The sequence below is a fragment of the Anomaloglossus baeobatrachus genome, chromosome 4, assembly GCF_048569485.1.
Source record: "Anomaloglossus baeobatrachus isolate aAnoBae1 chromosome 4, aAnoBae1.hap1, whole genome shotgun sequence".
NCBI lineage: Eukaryota > Metazoa > Chordata > Amphibia > Anura > Aromobatidae > Anomaloglossus > Anomaloglossus baeobatrachus.
This window is the reverse complement of record NC_134356.1, coordinates 413,364,054-413,378,275: the sequence shown is the minus strand read 5'-3', so window position 1 is coordinate 413,378,275 and position 14,222 is coordinate 413,364,054. Positions and strand designations below refer to the sequence as shown.

Here is a 14,222-nt window from a genome sequence, read left to right as displayed (position 1 = left end):
CCCACCCCGCACTCCGCCCCCCGCACACATTAGGCTGCTTTCACACGTGAGGCATCCGTCACAGTGCGTTGTGTGAAGCATGTGATGGAGGCGTTGCAAATAGTGAGCTAATAAAGTAACAGATTCCTGTAAAAGAACGTTTTGCGGTTTGTTTTTTTTAATGTTTTGCCGGGAAAGGGAGATTTGCGGTCGGGAGGAGAGAGAGGTTACCGCAAATCCCCTGAGTGACCGCAGTGAGCCGCGCCGTCACTCAGGTGACCCGCGGCCACAGCTGCAATCCTCCACTCGAGAGCTGTGTCCGCGGGTCACCTGAATGAGGGCACAGCTGATCGCGCGGCTCACTTCAGTTGCTGCGTGGAGCTGATAGAGAGCGGTCGTGTTCTACTGCCGCTCGTGTCAGCTTCATGTAGCAGAGCTGAAAGCGTCGTGGGATCTCTGTGGATTACGTCGGACCTGGAGGGGTATTTGGGGGTTTAATAAAGTGGTGAAAGAGGGGTGTTTTTTTGTCTTTTATTCCAAATAAAGGATTTTTTCGGGTGTATGTGTTTATTTTCTTTAATTTACAGGTTTATCATGGAAAGTATCTTGGGGAGACGCCCGCCATGATTAACTTAGGACTTAGTGGAAGCTATGGGCTGCTGCCATTAACTCCTTATTACCTCGATTGCCACCGCACCAGGGCAATTTGGCATGAGCCGGGTAGAGTCCCGGGACTGTCGCATCTAGTGGATGCGGCAATTCCAGGCGGCTGCTAGGTGATATTATTAGGCTGGGGGGCTCCCCATAACGTGGAGCTCCCCATCCTGAGAATACCAGCCTACAGCCGTGTGGCTTTATCTTGGCTGGTATCAAAATTGGGGGGGGTTCCGCACGTCGTTTTTTTTAAATTATTTATTTTACTGCACGATATAGACCCGCCCACCGGCGGCTGTGATTGGTTGCAGTGAGACAGCTGTCACTCCTCAGCGTGGGGGCGGGTCTGACTGCAACCAATCATAGGCGCCCATGGGCGGGGCAAACAGGGAATACGAGATTGAATAATGAGCGGCCGGCATTTTCAAAAGAGGAAAAGCCGCCGGAGCTTTATGACAGCCGTGCAGCGCCGCACCCATGATCGGTGAGTATGAGAGAGGGGGGGAGAGAGCCCAGGAGTGATTTTAAACGATTTAGATAGTTCTGCTGGACATGCTGAGCATGCTAAGTAGAACACGACGGAATTTATCAGCGGATTCCGCCGCTTAACACATAGCGGCGGAATCCGCCACCATAGACAATCATTAGACACCTTGGCGGATTCCAATGGAACCTGTCAATGTGCCTTATTTTAACGACCCAAAAAATGCTACATGTAGCGTTCCCTCCACCCGACGCTGCATCAAAAAAACGACTCAGCGTCGTCCAGAGGATGCAACGCAGACACTTGCGTTACAGTACGTCGTCAATACAAGTCTATGGAGAATAGCGCAGTGTGTTAACGGACTGTGCTATTCTCCATAGTGGCGGATTGCGCTGAACGCAAGTGTGAAAGCAGCCTTACCCCGCAGGATGGGGGCACATGTCAGGATGGTGGCTGCACCACGATGGGGGCACATACCAGCATTGGGCCACATCACAGCTTCAGCATATTTTTACTTAACGTTACACTGTTCTTGGCCTTCTTTCATTACAAGCCATGGACATCATTAAACATTAGACTCATCTAATAAAACTGTTCCTTCTGTTGTTTGTTATTTTAAAACCAATAAACAATTATAAGAATACTAAATTAAACCTAACCCATCCAGTCCATTCATTACCTTATTATTCAATCTGCTAACCTACATACACATTCTAGACTACCCGATACGTTAGAATCGGGCCACCTTCTAGTGTTCTATAACATTAAATGCAATTGGGCATGCAAATCATCAAGATTTGCTGCTGGCAGCTCACTTTGCAGTTGCCAATGAATGACACCCCATATGTGGTTGATGGGAAACAAATCTAAAGGCATTGCAGGCCATGGAAGTACAATTAGAGCATAAGTAGAAGCAACATGAAGCCAAGTGCTGTTGGAGACCACGTGGGCAATGTGATGAAAAGGCGTTTATAAGGGAACAGCACACCGATCCTACTCCCGGTATTATTGTTTGCGGCGGCATAATGTACGATACCCGGACCCCTCTAGTCTTCATTCCAGGTACACTAACAGCTCAGTGTTGCAGTGATTTGGTGATGGAGCCCATTTTTTTTTTTACCTCACTTGTCACTAGACGTTTCTACATATCTCAGTTACGGACCCTGCCCGTATACCAGTCTGCATGAGTGCTGCCCACCTGTATTAGGCGGGCTTTACAAGTTGCGACATCGCTACCGATATATCGTCGGGGTTACGTCATTAGTGACAAACATCCGGCGCCGGTAGCGACATCGTAATGTGTAAATCCTAGGTGCGACGATGAACGAGCGCAGAAGCGTTAAACATCGCTGATCTGTGTCACGTTGTTCATTTCCATAATTTCGCTCTAGCTGCAGAAACGATGTTGTTTGCCGCTCCAGCAGTGTCACACATCGCTGTGTGTGAAACCGCAGGAACGACAAACATCTCCTTACCTGCGTCCACCGACAATGCGTAAGGGAGAAGGTGGGCGGGATGTTTTCTCCCGCTCATCTCCACCCCACCGCTTCTAATGGTTGGCTGCTTAGTGACGTCGCGGTGACGTCGCTGTGACGCCAAATGCACCTCCCCCTTGAAGGAGGGATTATTCGGCGGTCACAGCGACGTCGCCGACCAGGTATGTGCGTGTGAAGCTGCCGTAGCGATAATGTTCGCTACGGCAGCAAGCACCAGATATCGCATGTACGACGGGGGCGGGTGTTATCGCGCTCAACATCGCTAGCAATGGCTAGCGATGTTGCAGCATGTAAAGCCCGCCTAACAGTTTGTGTGAGTGTTGTTGCATATATAAAAGTCTGTATGTGTGGTGTAGCCTAAATAACAGCCTGAATATGGTGCCTGTCTGTACACAGCCCGTTTGAGTGGTGATTGAAAGAAAATCCAGCTCACCGCAATCTTCATCCAGGATACTTGGAGCATGGAATAGTTTTTGCTGAGACGTAGAAATCCAGAGGTAAGAAAATATAATCCAGCTCCGCAAGTAAAATTTCCTTTATTGTGGATATATAAAAAGTCCAGGAAGGATGACAAAACTAAAAATCAATTAATGTCCAAGGCACTATCAACGCGTTTCTAATGTGAACACTCCAGAAAAGCGTTGAGCGTGCCCTGAACATTAACTGATTTTTAGTTTTGTTACCCTTCCTGGACTTTTTATATATCCACAATAAAGGAAATTTTACTTGCGAAGCTGGATTAAATTTTCTTACCTGTATGAGCGGTGCCCGCTGTATAACAGTCTGTATGAGCGGTGTCCCCTGTATAACAGTCTGTATGAGCGGTGTCCCCTGTATAACAGTCTGTATGAGCGGTGTCCCCTGTATAACAGTCTGTATGAGCGGTGCCCCCTGTATAACAGTCTGTATGAGCGGTGCCCCCTGTATAACAGTCTGTATGAGCGGTGTCCCCTGTATAACAGTCTGCATGAGCGGTGCCCCCTGTATAACAGTCTGCATGAGCGGTGCCCCCTGTATAACAGTCTGTATGAGCGGTGCCCCCTGTATAACACTCTGTATGAGCGTTGCCCCCTGTATAACAGTCTGTATGAGCGGTGCCCCCTGTATAACAGTCTGTATGAGCGGTGCCCCCTGTATAACAGTCTGTATGAGCGGTGCCCGCTGTATAACAGTCTGTATGAGCGGTGCCCCCTGTATAACAGTCTGTATGAGCGGTGTCCCCTGTATAACAGTCTGTATGAGCGGTGCCCCCTGTATAACAGTCTGTATGAGCGGTGCCCCCTGTATAACAGTCTGTATGAGCGGTGCCCCCTGTATAACAGTCTGTATGAGCGGTGCCCCCTGTATAACAGTCTGTATGAGCGGTGCCCCCTGTATAACAGTCTGTATGAGCGGTGCCCCCTGTATAACAGTCTGTATGAGCGGTGCCCCCTGTATAACAGTCTGTATGAGCGGTGCCCCCTGTATAACAGTCTGTATGAGCGGTGCCCCCTGTATAACAGTCTGTATGAGCGGTGTCCCCTGTATAACAGTCTGTATGAGCGGTGTCCCCTGTATAACAGTCTGTATGAGCGGTGCCCCCTGTATAACAGTCTGTATGAGCGGTGCCCCCTGTATAACAGTCTGTATGAGCGGTGTCCCCTGTATAACAGTCTGTATGAGCGGTGCCCCTGTATAACAGTCTGTATGAGCGGTGCCCCCTGTATAACAGTCTGTATGAGCGGTGCCCCCTGTATAACAGTCTGTATGAGCGGTGCCCCCTGTATAACAGTCTGTATGAGCGGTGCCCCCTGTATAACAGTCTGTATGAGCGGTGCCCCCTGTATAACAGTCTGTATGAGCGGTGCCCCCTGTATAACAGTCTGTATGAGCGGTGCCCCCTGTATAACAGTCTGTATGAGCGGTGCCCCCTGTATAACAGTCTGTATGAGCGGTGCCCCCTGTATAACAGTCTGTATGAGCGGTGCCCCCTGTATAACAGTCTGTATGAGCGGTGCCCCCTGTATAACAGTCTGTATGAGCGGTGTCCCCTGTATAACAGTCTGTATGAGCGGTGCCCCCTGTATAACAGTCTGTATGAGCGGTGCCCCCTGTATAACACTCTGTATGAGCGGTGCCCCCTGTATAACAGTCTGTATGAGCGGTGCCCCCTGTATAACACTCTGTATGAGCGGTGCCCCCTGTATAACAGTCTGTATGAGCGGTGCCCCCTGTATAACAGTCTGTATGAGCGGTGCCCCCTGTATAACAGTCTGTATGAGCGGTGCCCCCTGTATAACAGTCTGTATGAGCGGTGCCCCCTGTATAACAGTCTGTATGAGCGGTGCCCCCTGTATAACAGTCTGTATGAGCGGTGCCCCCTGTATAACAGTCTGTATGAGCGGTGCCCCCTGTATAACAGTCTGTATGAGCGGTGCCCCCTGTATAACAGTCTGTATGAGCGGTGCCCCCTGTATAACAGTCTGTATGAGCGGTGCCCCCTGTATAACAGTCTGTATGAGCGGTGCCCCCTGTATAACAGTCTGTATGAGCGGTGCCCCCTGTATAACAGTCTGTATGAGCGGTGCCCCCTGTATAACAGTCTGTATGAGCGGTGCCCCCTGTATAACAGTCTGTATGAGCGGTGCCCCCTGTATAACAGTCTGTATGAGCGGTGCCCCCTGTATAACAGTCTGTATGAGCGGTGCCCCCTGTATAACACTCTGTATGAGCGGTGCCCCCTGTATAACAGTCTGTATGAGCGGTGCCCCCTGTATAACACTCTGTATGAGCGGTGCCCCCTGTATAACAGTCTGTATGAGCGGTGCCCCCTGTATAACAGTCTGTATGAGCGGTGCCCCCTGTATAACAGTCTGTATGAGCGGTGCCCCCTGTATAACAGTCTGTATGAGCGGTGCCCCCTGTATAACAGTCTGTATGAGCGGTGCCCCCTGTATAACAGTCTGTATGAGCGGTGTCCCCTGTATAACAGTCTGTATGAGCGGTGCCCCCTGTATAACAGTCTGTATGAGCGGTGCCCCCTGTATAACAGTCTGTATGAGATCTAGTACATGCTGAGAGTTGTAGTTCCCCACCTCTCGCAGCTGGTAACAGTTCGCATAGATCCAGGTAGCACAGTGTCTTACCTTCATCTTGCCCTCCTCGTCTTCCTCGCTGCTGTCACCGTCAGACTCCCTGGGGTCCGCACAGTAGTCAGGACTGGGAGTCCCCCAGCTCCCTGCCCTTCCCTCTGACTGCTCAGTTTCCATCTCTGGGGGTCTAATATGAGAGAAGTCTTCCTGAGACCCCGGACTTAGCACCGCCACCGCCATGGTACTTGCTACAAACGCAAAGTCTCTGGTACAGGGTTGATTTCACTGTGCTGCTGGGTAACGGGACGCCGAAGTGTCTGCCGCCATACTGTATACACACTGGTTACTAGGCGACCAGGACCTGGGGCTTGTCCCCAGAGCGAAGTATGCCGGGAATTGTAGTTTCACTTTCTTGCTCCACAAGCAAGCGAATGGCAGCGCTGTGACGATGCTGAAGTTGGTTTCTTATTCGTCAGTTTCTTATTCGGCAATTTAGTTTTTTCAGTTTTTTATGCATTTATCAACAAAAATGACACATGACAATAATAAAATACAATGCACTGATGAGCCCTAATATACATACACTCAAAACCAGCTGCGAAAATTAAAAAACTGGCAAAAAAATGGGCATCAAAGTGGGCACCGAAGTATGTTAGTGAAAGGGTTAAATGGCTTTGGGCCACTGATCTAACACCAAAATTGCATATCTAGTGATGCCTCTAATCAAACTCAAGTGTCTCCAGCCTGGCCCAAAGGGGTTCTGGGCATCAAAACTGGCATCAAAGTGGGCACACAGCCAATTTTCACAGATTTGAATAAGTAACTGGTGTTTTTGAGGGGTTAAATGGCTTTGGGCCACTGATCTCACACCACATTTACATACCTAGTGATGCCTCACATCAAATTCAGATCACTCCAGCCTGGCCCAAACAGGTTCTGGGCATCAGAACTGGCATCAAAGTGGTAAAAATCCCAGTTTTCACAGATTTGAATAAGTAACCAGTGTTTTTGAGGGGTTAAATGGCTTTGGGTCACTGACCTCACACCACATTTACATACCTAGTGATGCCACACATCAAATTCAGATCACTCCAGCCTGGCCCAAACAGGTTCTGGGGATCAGAACTGGCATCAAAGTGGGCAAAACCCCAGTTTTCACAGATTTGAAAAAGTAACCAGTGTTTTTGAGGGGTTAAATGGCTTTGGGCCACTGATCTCACACCACATTTACATACCTAGTGATGCCACACATAAAATTCAGATCACTCCAGCCTGGCCCAAACAGGTTCTGGGCATCAGAACTGGCATCAGAGTGGGCAAAACCCACTTTTCACAGATTTGAATAAGTAACCAGTGTTTTTGAGGGGTTAAATGGCTTTGGGCCACTGATCTGACACCACATTTACATACCTAGTGATGCCACACATCAAATTCAGATCACTCCAGCCTGGCCCAAACAGGTTCTGGGCATCAGAACTGGCATCAAAATGGGCAAAACCCCAGTTTTCACAGATTTGAATAAGTAACCAGCGTTTTTGAGGGGTTAAATGGCTTTGGGCCACTGACCTCACACCACATTTACATACCTAGTGATGCCACACATAAAATTCAGATCACTCCAGCCTGGCCCAAACAGGATCTGGGCATCAGAACTGGCATCAAAGTGGTAAAAATCCCAGTTTTCACAGATTTGAATAAGTAACTGGTGTTTTTGAAGGGTTAAATGGCTTTGGGCCACTGATCTCACACCACATTTACATACCTAGTGATGCCACACATCAAATTCAGATCACTTCAGCCTGGCCCAAACAGGTTCTGGGCATCAGAACTGGCATCAAAGTGGGCAAAAACCCAGTTTTCACAGATTTGAATAAGTAACTGGTGTTTTTGAGGGGTTAAATGGCTTTGGGCCACTGATCTCACACCACATTTACATACCTAGTGATGCCACACATCAAATTCAGATCACTCCAGCCTGGCCCAAACAGGTTCTGGGCATCAGAACTGGCATCAAAGTGGTAAAAATCCCAGTTTTCACAGATTTGAATAAGTAACCAGTGTTTTTGAGGGGTTAAATGGCTTTGGGTCACTGACCTCACACCACATTTACATACCTAGTGATGCCACACATCAAATTCAGATCTCTCCAGCCTGGCCCAAACAGGTTCTGGGCATCAGAACTGGCATCAAAGTGGTAAAAATCCCAGTTTTCACAGATTTGAATAAGTAACCAGTGTTTTTGAGGGGTTAAATGGCTTTGGGCCACTGATCTCACACCACATTTACATACCTAGTGATGCCACACATCAAATTCAGATCACTCCAGCCTGGCCCAAACAGGTTCTGGGGATCAGAACTGGCATCAAAGTGGGCAAAACCCCAGTTTTCACAGATTTGAAAAAGTAACCAGTGTTTTTGAGGGGTTAAATGGCTTTGGGCCACTGATCTCACACCATATTTACATACCTAGTGATGCCACACATAAAATTCAGATCACTCCAGCCTGGCCCAAACAGGTTCTGGGCATCAGAACTGGCATCAGAGTGGGCAAAACCCACTTTTCACAGATTTGAATAAGTAACCAGTGTTTTTGAGGGGTTAAATGGCTTTGGGCCACTGATCTGACACCACATTTACATACCTAGTGATGCCACACATCAAATTCAGATCACTCCAGCCTGGCCCAAACAGGTTCTGGGCATCAGAACTGGCATCAAAATGGGCAAAACCCCAGTTTTCACAGATTTGAATAAGTAACCAGCGTTTTTGAGGGGTTAAATGGCTTTGGGCCACTGACCTCACACCACATTTACATACCTAGTGATGCCACACATAAAATTCAGATCACTCCAGCCTGGCCCAAACAGGATCTGGGCATCAGAACTGGCATCAAAGTGGTAAAAATCCCAGTTTTCACAGATTTGAATAAGTAACTGGTGTTTTTGAAGGGTTAAATGGCTTTGGGCCACTGATCTCACACCACATTTACATACCTAGTGATGCCACACATCAAATTCAGATCACTTCAGCCTGGCCCAAACAGGTTCTGGGCATCAGAACTGGCATCAAAGTGGGCAAAAACCCAGTTTTCACAGATTTGAATAAGTAACCAGTGTTTTTGAGGGGTTAAATGGCTTTGCACCACTGATCTCACACCACATTTACATACCTAGTGATGACACACATAAAATTCAGATCACTTTAGCCTGGCCCAAACAGGTTCTGGGCATCAGAACTGGCATCAAAGTGGGCAAAACCCACTTTTCACAGATTTGAATAAGTAACCAGTGTTTTTGAGGGGTTAAATGGCTTTGGGCCACTGACCTCACACCACATTTACATACCTAGTGATGCCACACATAAAATTCAGATCACTCCAGCCTGGCCCAAACAGGTTCTGGGCAGTAGAACTGGCATCAAAGTGGGCAAAACCCACTTTTCACAGATTTGAATAAGTAACCAGTGTTTTTGAAGGGTTAAATGGCTTTGGGCCACTGACCTCACACCACATTTACATACCTAGTGATTACACACATCAAATTCAGATCACTACAGCCTGGCCCAAACAGGTTCTGGGCATCAGAACTGGCATCAAAGTGGGCAAAACCCACTTTTCACAGATTTGAATAAGTAACCAGTGTTTTTGAGGGGTTAAATGGCTTTGGGCCACTGACCTCACACCACATTTACATACCTAGTGATGCCACACAGAAAATTCAGATCACTCCAGCCTGGCCCAAACAGGTTCTGGGCAGTAGAACTGGCATCAAAGTGGGCAAAACCCACTTTTCACAGATTTGAATAAGTAACCAGTGTTTTTGAGGGGTTAAATGGCTTTGGGCCACTGACCTCACACCACATTTACATACCTAGTGATGCCTCACATCAAATTCAGATCTCTCCAGCCTGGCCCAAACAGGTTCTGGGCATCAGAACTGGCATCAAAGTGGGCAAAACCCACTTTTCACAGATTTGAATAAGTAACCAGTGTTTTTGAGGGGTTAAATGGCTTTGGGCCACTGACCTCACACCACATTTACATACCTAGTGATGCCACACATCAAATTCAGATCACTCCAGCCTGGCCCAAACAGGTTCTGGGCATCAGAACTGGCATCAAAGTGGGCAAAACCCACTTTTCACAGATTTGAATAAGTAACCAGTGTTTTTGAGGGGTTAAATGGCTTTGGGCCACTGACCTCACACCACATTTACATACCTAGTGATGCCACACATAAAATTCAGATCACTCCAGCCTAAACCCAAACAGGTTCTGGGCAGTAGAACTGGCATCAAAATGGGCAAAACCCCAGTTTTCACAGATTTGAATAAGTAACCAGTGTTTTTGAGGGGTTAAATGGCTTTGGGCCACTGATCTCACACCACATTTACATACCTAGTGATGCCACACATAAAATTCAGATCACTCCAGCCTGGCCCAAACAGGATCTGGGCATCAGAACTGGCATCAAAGTGGTAAAAATCCCAGTTTTCACAGATTTGAATAAGTAACTGGTGTTTTTGAAGGGTTAAATGGCTTTGGGCCACTGATCTCACACCACATTTACATACCCAGTGATGACACACATAAAATTCAGATCACTCCAGCCTGGCCCAAACAGGTTCTGGGCATCAGAACTGGTATCAAAGTGGGCAAAACCCACTTTTCACAGATTTGAATAAGTAACCAGTGTTTTTGAAGGGTTAAATGGCTTTGGGCCACTGACCTCACACCACATTTACATACCTAGTGATGACACACATCAAATTCAGATCACTACAGCCTGGCCCAAACAGGTTCTGGGCATCAGAACTGGCATCAAAGTGGGCAAAACCCACTTTTCACAGATTTGAATAAGTAACCAGTGTTTTTGAGGGGTTAAATGGCTTTGGGCCACTGACCTCACACCACATTTACATACCTAGTGATGCCACACATAAAATTCAGATCACTCCAGCCTGGCCCAAACAGGTTCTGGGCAGTAGAACTGGCATCAAAGTGGGCAAAACCCACTTTTCACAGATTTGAATAAGTAACCAGTGTTTTTGAGGGGTTAAATGGCTTTGGGCCACTGACCTCACACCACATTTACATACCTAGTGATGCCTCACATCAAATTCAGATCTCTCCAGCCTGGCCCAAACAGGTTCTGGGCATCAGAACTGGCATCAAAGTGGGCAAAACCCACTTTTCACAGATTTGAATAAGTAACCAGTGTTTTTGAGGGGTTAAATGGCTTTGGGCCACTGACCTCACACCACATTTACATACCTAGTGATGCCACACATCAAATTCAGATCACTCCAGCCTGGCCCAAACAGGTTCTGGGCATCAGAACTGGCATCAAAGTGGTAAAAATCCCAGTTTTCACAGATTTGAATAAGTAACCAGTGTTTTTGAGGGGTTAAATGGCTTTGGGCCACTGATCTCAAACCACATTTACATACCTAGTGATGCCACACATCAAATTCAGATCACTCCAGCCTGGCCCAAACAGGTTCTGTGCATCAGAACTGGCATCAAAGTGGGCAAAACCCACTTTTCACAGATTTGAATAAGTAACCAGTGTTTTTGAGGGGTTAAATGGCTTTGGGCCACTGACCTCACACCACATTTACATACCTAGTGATGCCACACATAAAATTCAGATCACTCCAGCCTAAACCCAAACAGGTTCTGGGCAGTAGAACTGGCATCAAAATGGGCAAAACCCCAGTTTTCACAGATTTGAATAAGTAACCAGTGTTTTTGAGGGGTTAAATGGCTTTGGGCCACTGATCTCACACCACATTTACATACCTAGTGATGCCACACATCAAATTCAGATCACTCCAGCCTGGCCCAAACAGGTTCTGGGCATCAGAACTGGCATCAAAGTGGTAAAAATCCCAGTTTTCACAGATTTGAATAAGTAACTGGTGTTTTTGAAGGGTTAAATGGCTTTGGGCCACTGATCTCACACCACATTTACATACCCAGTGATGACACACATAAAATTCAGATCACTCCAGCCTGGCCCAAACAGGTTCTGGGCATCAGAACTGGTATCAAGATGGGCAAAACCCCAGTTTTCACAGATTTGAATAAGTAAACAGTGTTTTTGAGGGGTTAAATGGCTTTGGGCCACTGATCTGACACCACATTTACATACCTAGTGATGCCACACATCAAATTCAGATCACTCCAGCCTGGCCCAAACAGGTTCTGGGCATCAGAACTGGCATCAAAGTGGGCAAAACCCCAGTTTTCACAGATTTGAATAAGTAACCAGTGTTTTTGAGGGGTTAAATGGTTTTGGGCCACTGACCTCACACCACATTTACATACCTAGTGATGCCACACATAAAATTCAGATCACTCCAGCCTGGCCCAAACAGGTTCTGGGCAGTAGAACTGGCATCAAAGTGGGCAAAACCCACTTTTCACAGATTTGAATAAGTAACCAGTGTTTTTGAGGGGTTAAATGGCTTTGGGCCACTGACCTCACACCACATTTACATACCTAGTGATGACACACATCAAATTCAGATCACTCCAGCCTGGCTCAAACAGGTTCTGGGCATCAGAACTGGCATCAAAGTGGGCAAAACCCACTTTTCACAGATTTGAATAAGTAACTGGTGTTTTTGAGGGGTTAAATGGCTTTGGACCACTGATATGACACCACATTTACATACCTAGTGATGCCACACATCAAATTCAGATCACTCCAGCCTGGCCCAAACAGGTTCTGGGCATCAGAACTGGCATCAAAGTGGGCAAAACCCCAGTTTTCACAGATTTGAATAAGTAACCAGTGTTTTTGAGGGGTTAAATGACTTTGGGCCACTGATCTCACACCACATTTACATACCTAGTGATGCCGCACATCAAATTCAGATCACTCCAGCCTGGCCCAAACAGGTTCTGGGCATCAGAACTGGCATCAAAGTGGGTAAAACCCCAATTTTCACAGATTTGAATAAGTAACCAGTGTTTTTGAGGGGTTAAATGGCTTTGGGCCACTGATCTCATACCACATTTACATACCTAGTGATGACACACATCAAATTCAGATCACTTCAGCCTGGCCCAAACAAGTTCTGGGCATCAGAACTGGCATCAAAGTGGGCAAAAACCCAGTTTTCACAGATTTGAATAAGTAACCAGTGTTTTTGAGGGGTTAAATGGCTTTGGGCCACTGACCTCACACCACATTTACATACCTAGTGATGACACACATAAAATTCAGATCACTTTAGCCTGGCCCAAACAGGTTCTGGGCATCAGAACTGGCATCAAAGTGGGCAAAACCCACTTTTCACAGATTTGAATAAGTAACCAGTGTTTTTGAGGGGTTAAGTGGCTTTGGGCCACTGACCTCACACCACATTTACATACCTAGTGATGACACACATAAAATTCAGATCACTTCAGCCTGGCCCAAACAGGTTCTGGGCATCAGAACTGGCATCAAAGTGGGCAAAACCCACTTTTCACAGATTTGAATAAGTAACTGGTGTTTTTGAGGGGTTAAATGGCTTTGGACCACTGATATGACACCACATTTACATACCTAGTGATGCCACACATAAAATTCAGATCACTCCAGCCTGGCCCAAACAGGTTCTGGGCATCAGAACTGGCATCAAAGTGGGCAAAACCCACTTTTCACAGATTTGAATAAGTAACCAGTGTTTTTGAGGGGTTAAATGGCTTTGGGCCACTGATCTCACACCACATTTACATACCTAGTGATGCCACACATCAAATTCAGATCACTCCAGCCTGGCCCAAACAGGTTCTGGGCATCAGAACTGGCATCAAAGTTGTAAAAATCCCAGTTTTCACAGATTTGAATAAGTAACTGGTGTTTTTGAAGGGTTAAATGGCTTTAAGCCACTGATCTTACAACACATTTACATACCTAGTGATGCCACACATCAAATTCAGATCACTCCAGCCTGGCCCAAACAGGTTCTGGGCATCAGAACTGGCATCAAAGTGGGCAAAACCCCAATTTTCACAGATTTGAATAAGTAACCAGTGTTTTTGAGGGGTTAAATGGCTTTGGGCCACTGATCTCATACCACATTTACATACCTAGTGATGACACACATCAAATTCAGATCACTTCAGCCTGGCCCAAACAAGTTCTGGGCATCAGAACTGGCATCAAAGTGGGCAAAAACCCAGTTTTCACAGATTTGAATAAGTAACCAGTGTTTTTGAGGGGTTAAATGGCTTTGGGCCACTGACCTCACACCACATTTACATACCTAGTGATGCCACACATCAAATTCAGATCACTCCAGCCTGGCCCAAACAGGTTCTGGGCATCAGAACTGGCATCAAAGTGGGCAAAACCCACTTTTCACAGATTTGAATAAGTAACCAGTGTTTTTGAGGGGTTAAATGGCTTTGGACCACTGATATGACACCACATTTACATACCTAGTGATGCCACACATCAAATTCAGATCACTCCAGCCTGGCCCAAACAGGTTCTGGGCATCAGAACTGGCATCAAAGTGGGCAAAACCCACTTTTCACAGATT

At 46.8% G+C, this 14,222-nt stretch overlaps 1 protein-coding gene across 1 annotated transcript in view; it reads right to left on the bottom strand.

Annotated features, from left to right (window-relative positions):
• LRGUK (leucine rich repeats and guanylate kinase domain containing) overlaps positions 1 to 6,004 on the bottom strand; it is a 157,061-nt gene extending 151,057 nt beyond the window's left edge. Inside the window, exon 1 of the mRNA XM_075342608.1 lies at positions 5,739 to 6,004. Within this exon, the coding sequence (XP_075198723.1) occupies positions 5,739 to 5,924 (186 nt within the window). The 5' untranslated portion in view covers positions 5,925 to 6,004. The remainder of the gene's footprint in view (positions 1 to 5,738) is intronic.
• Between the last annotated feature and the right edge of the window lie 8,218 nt (positions 6,005 to 14,222).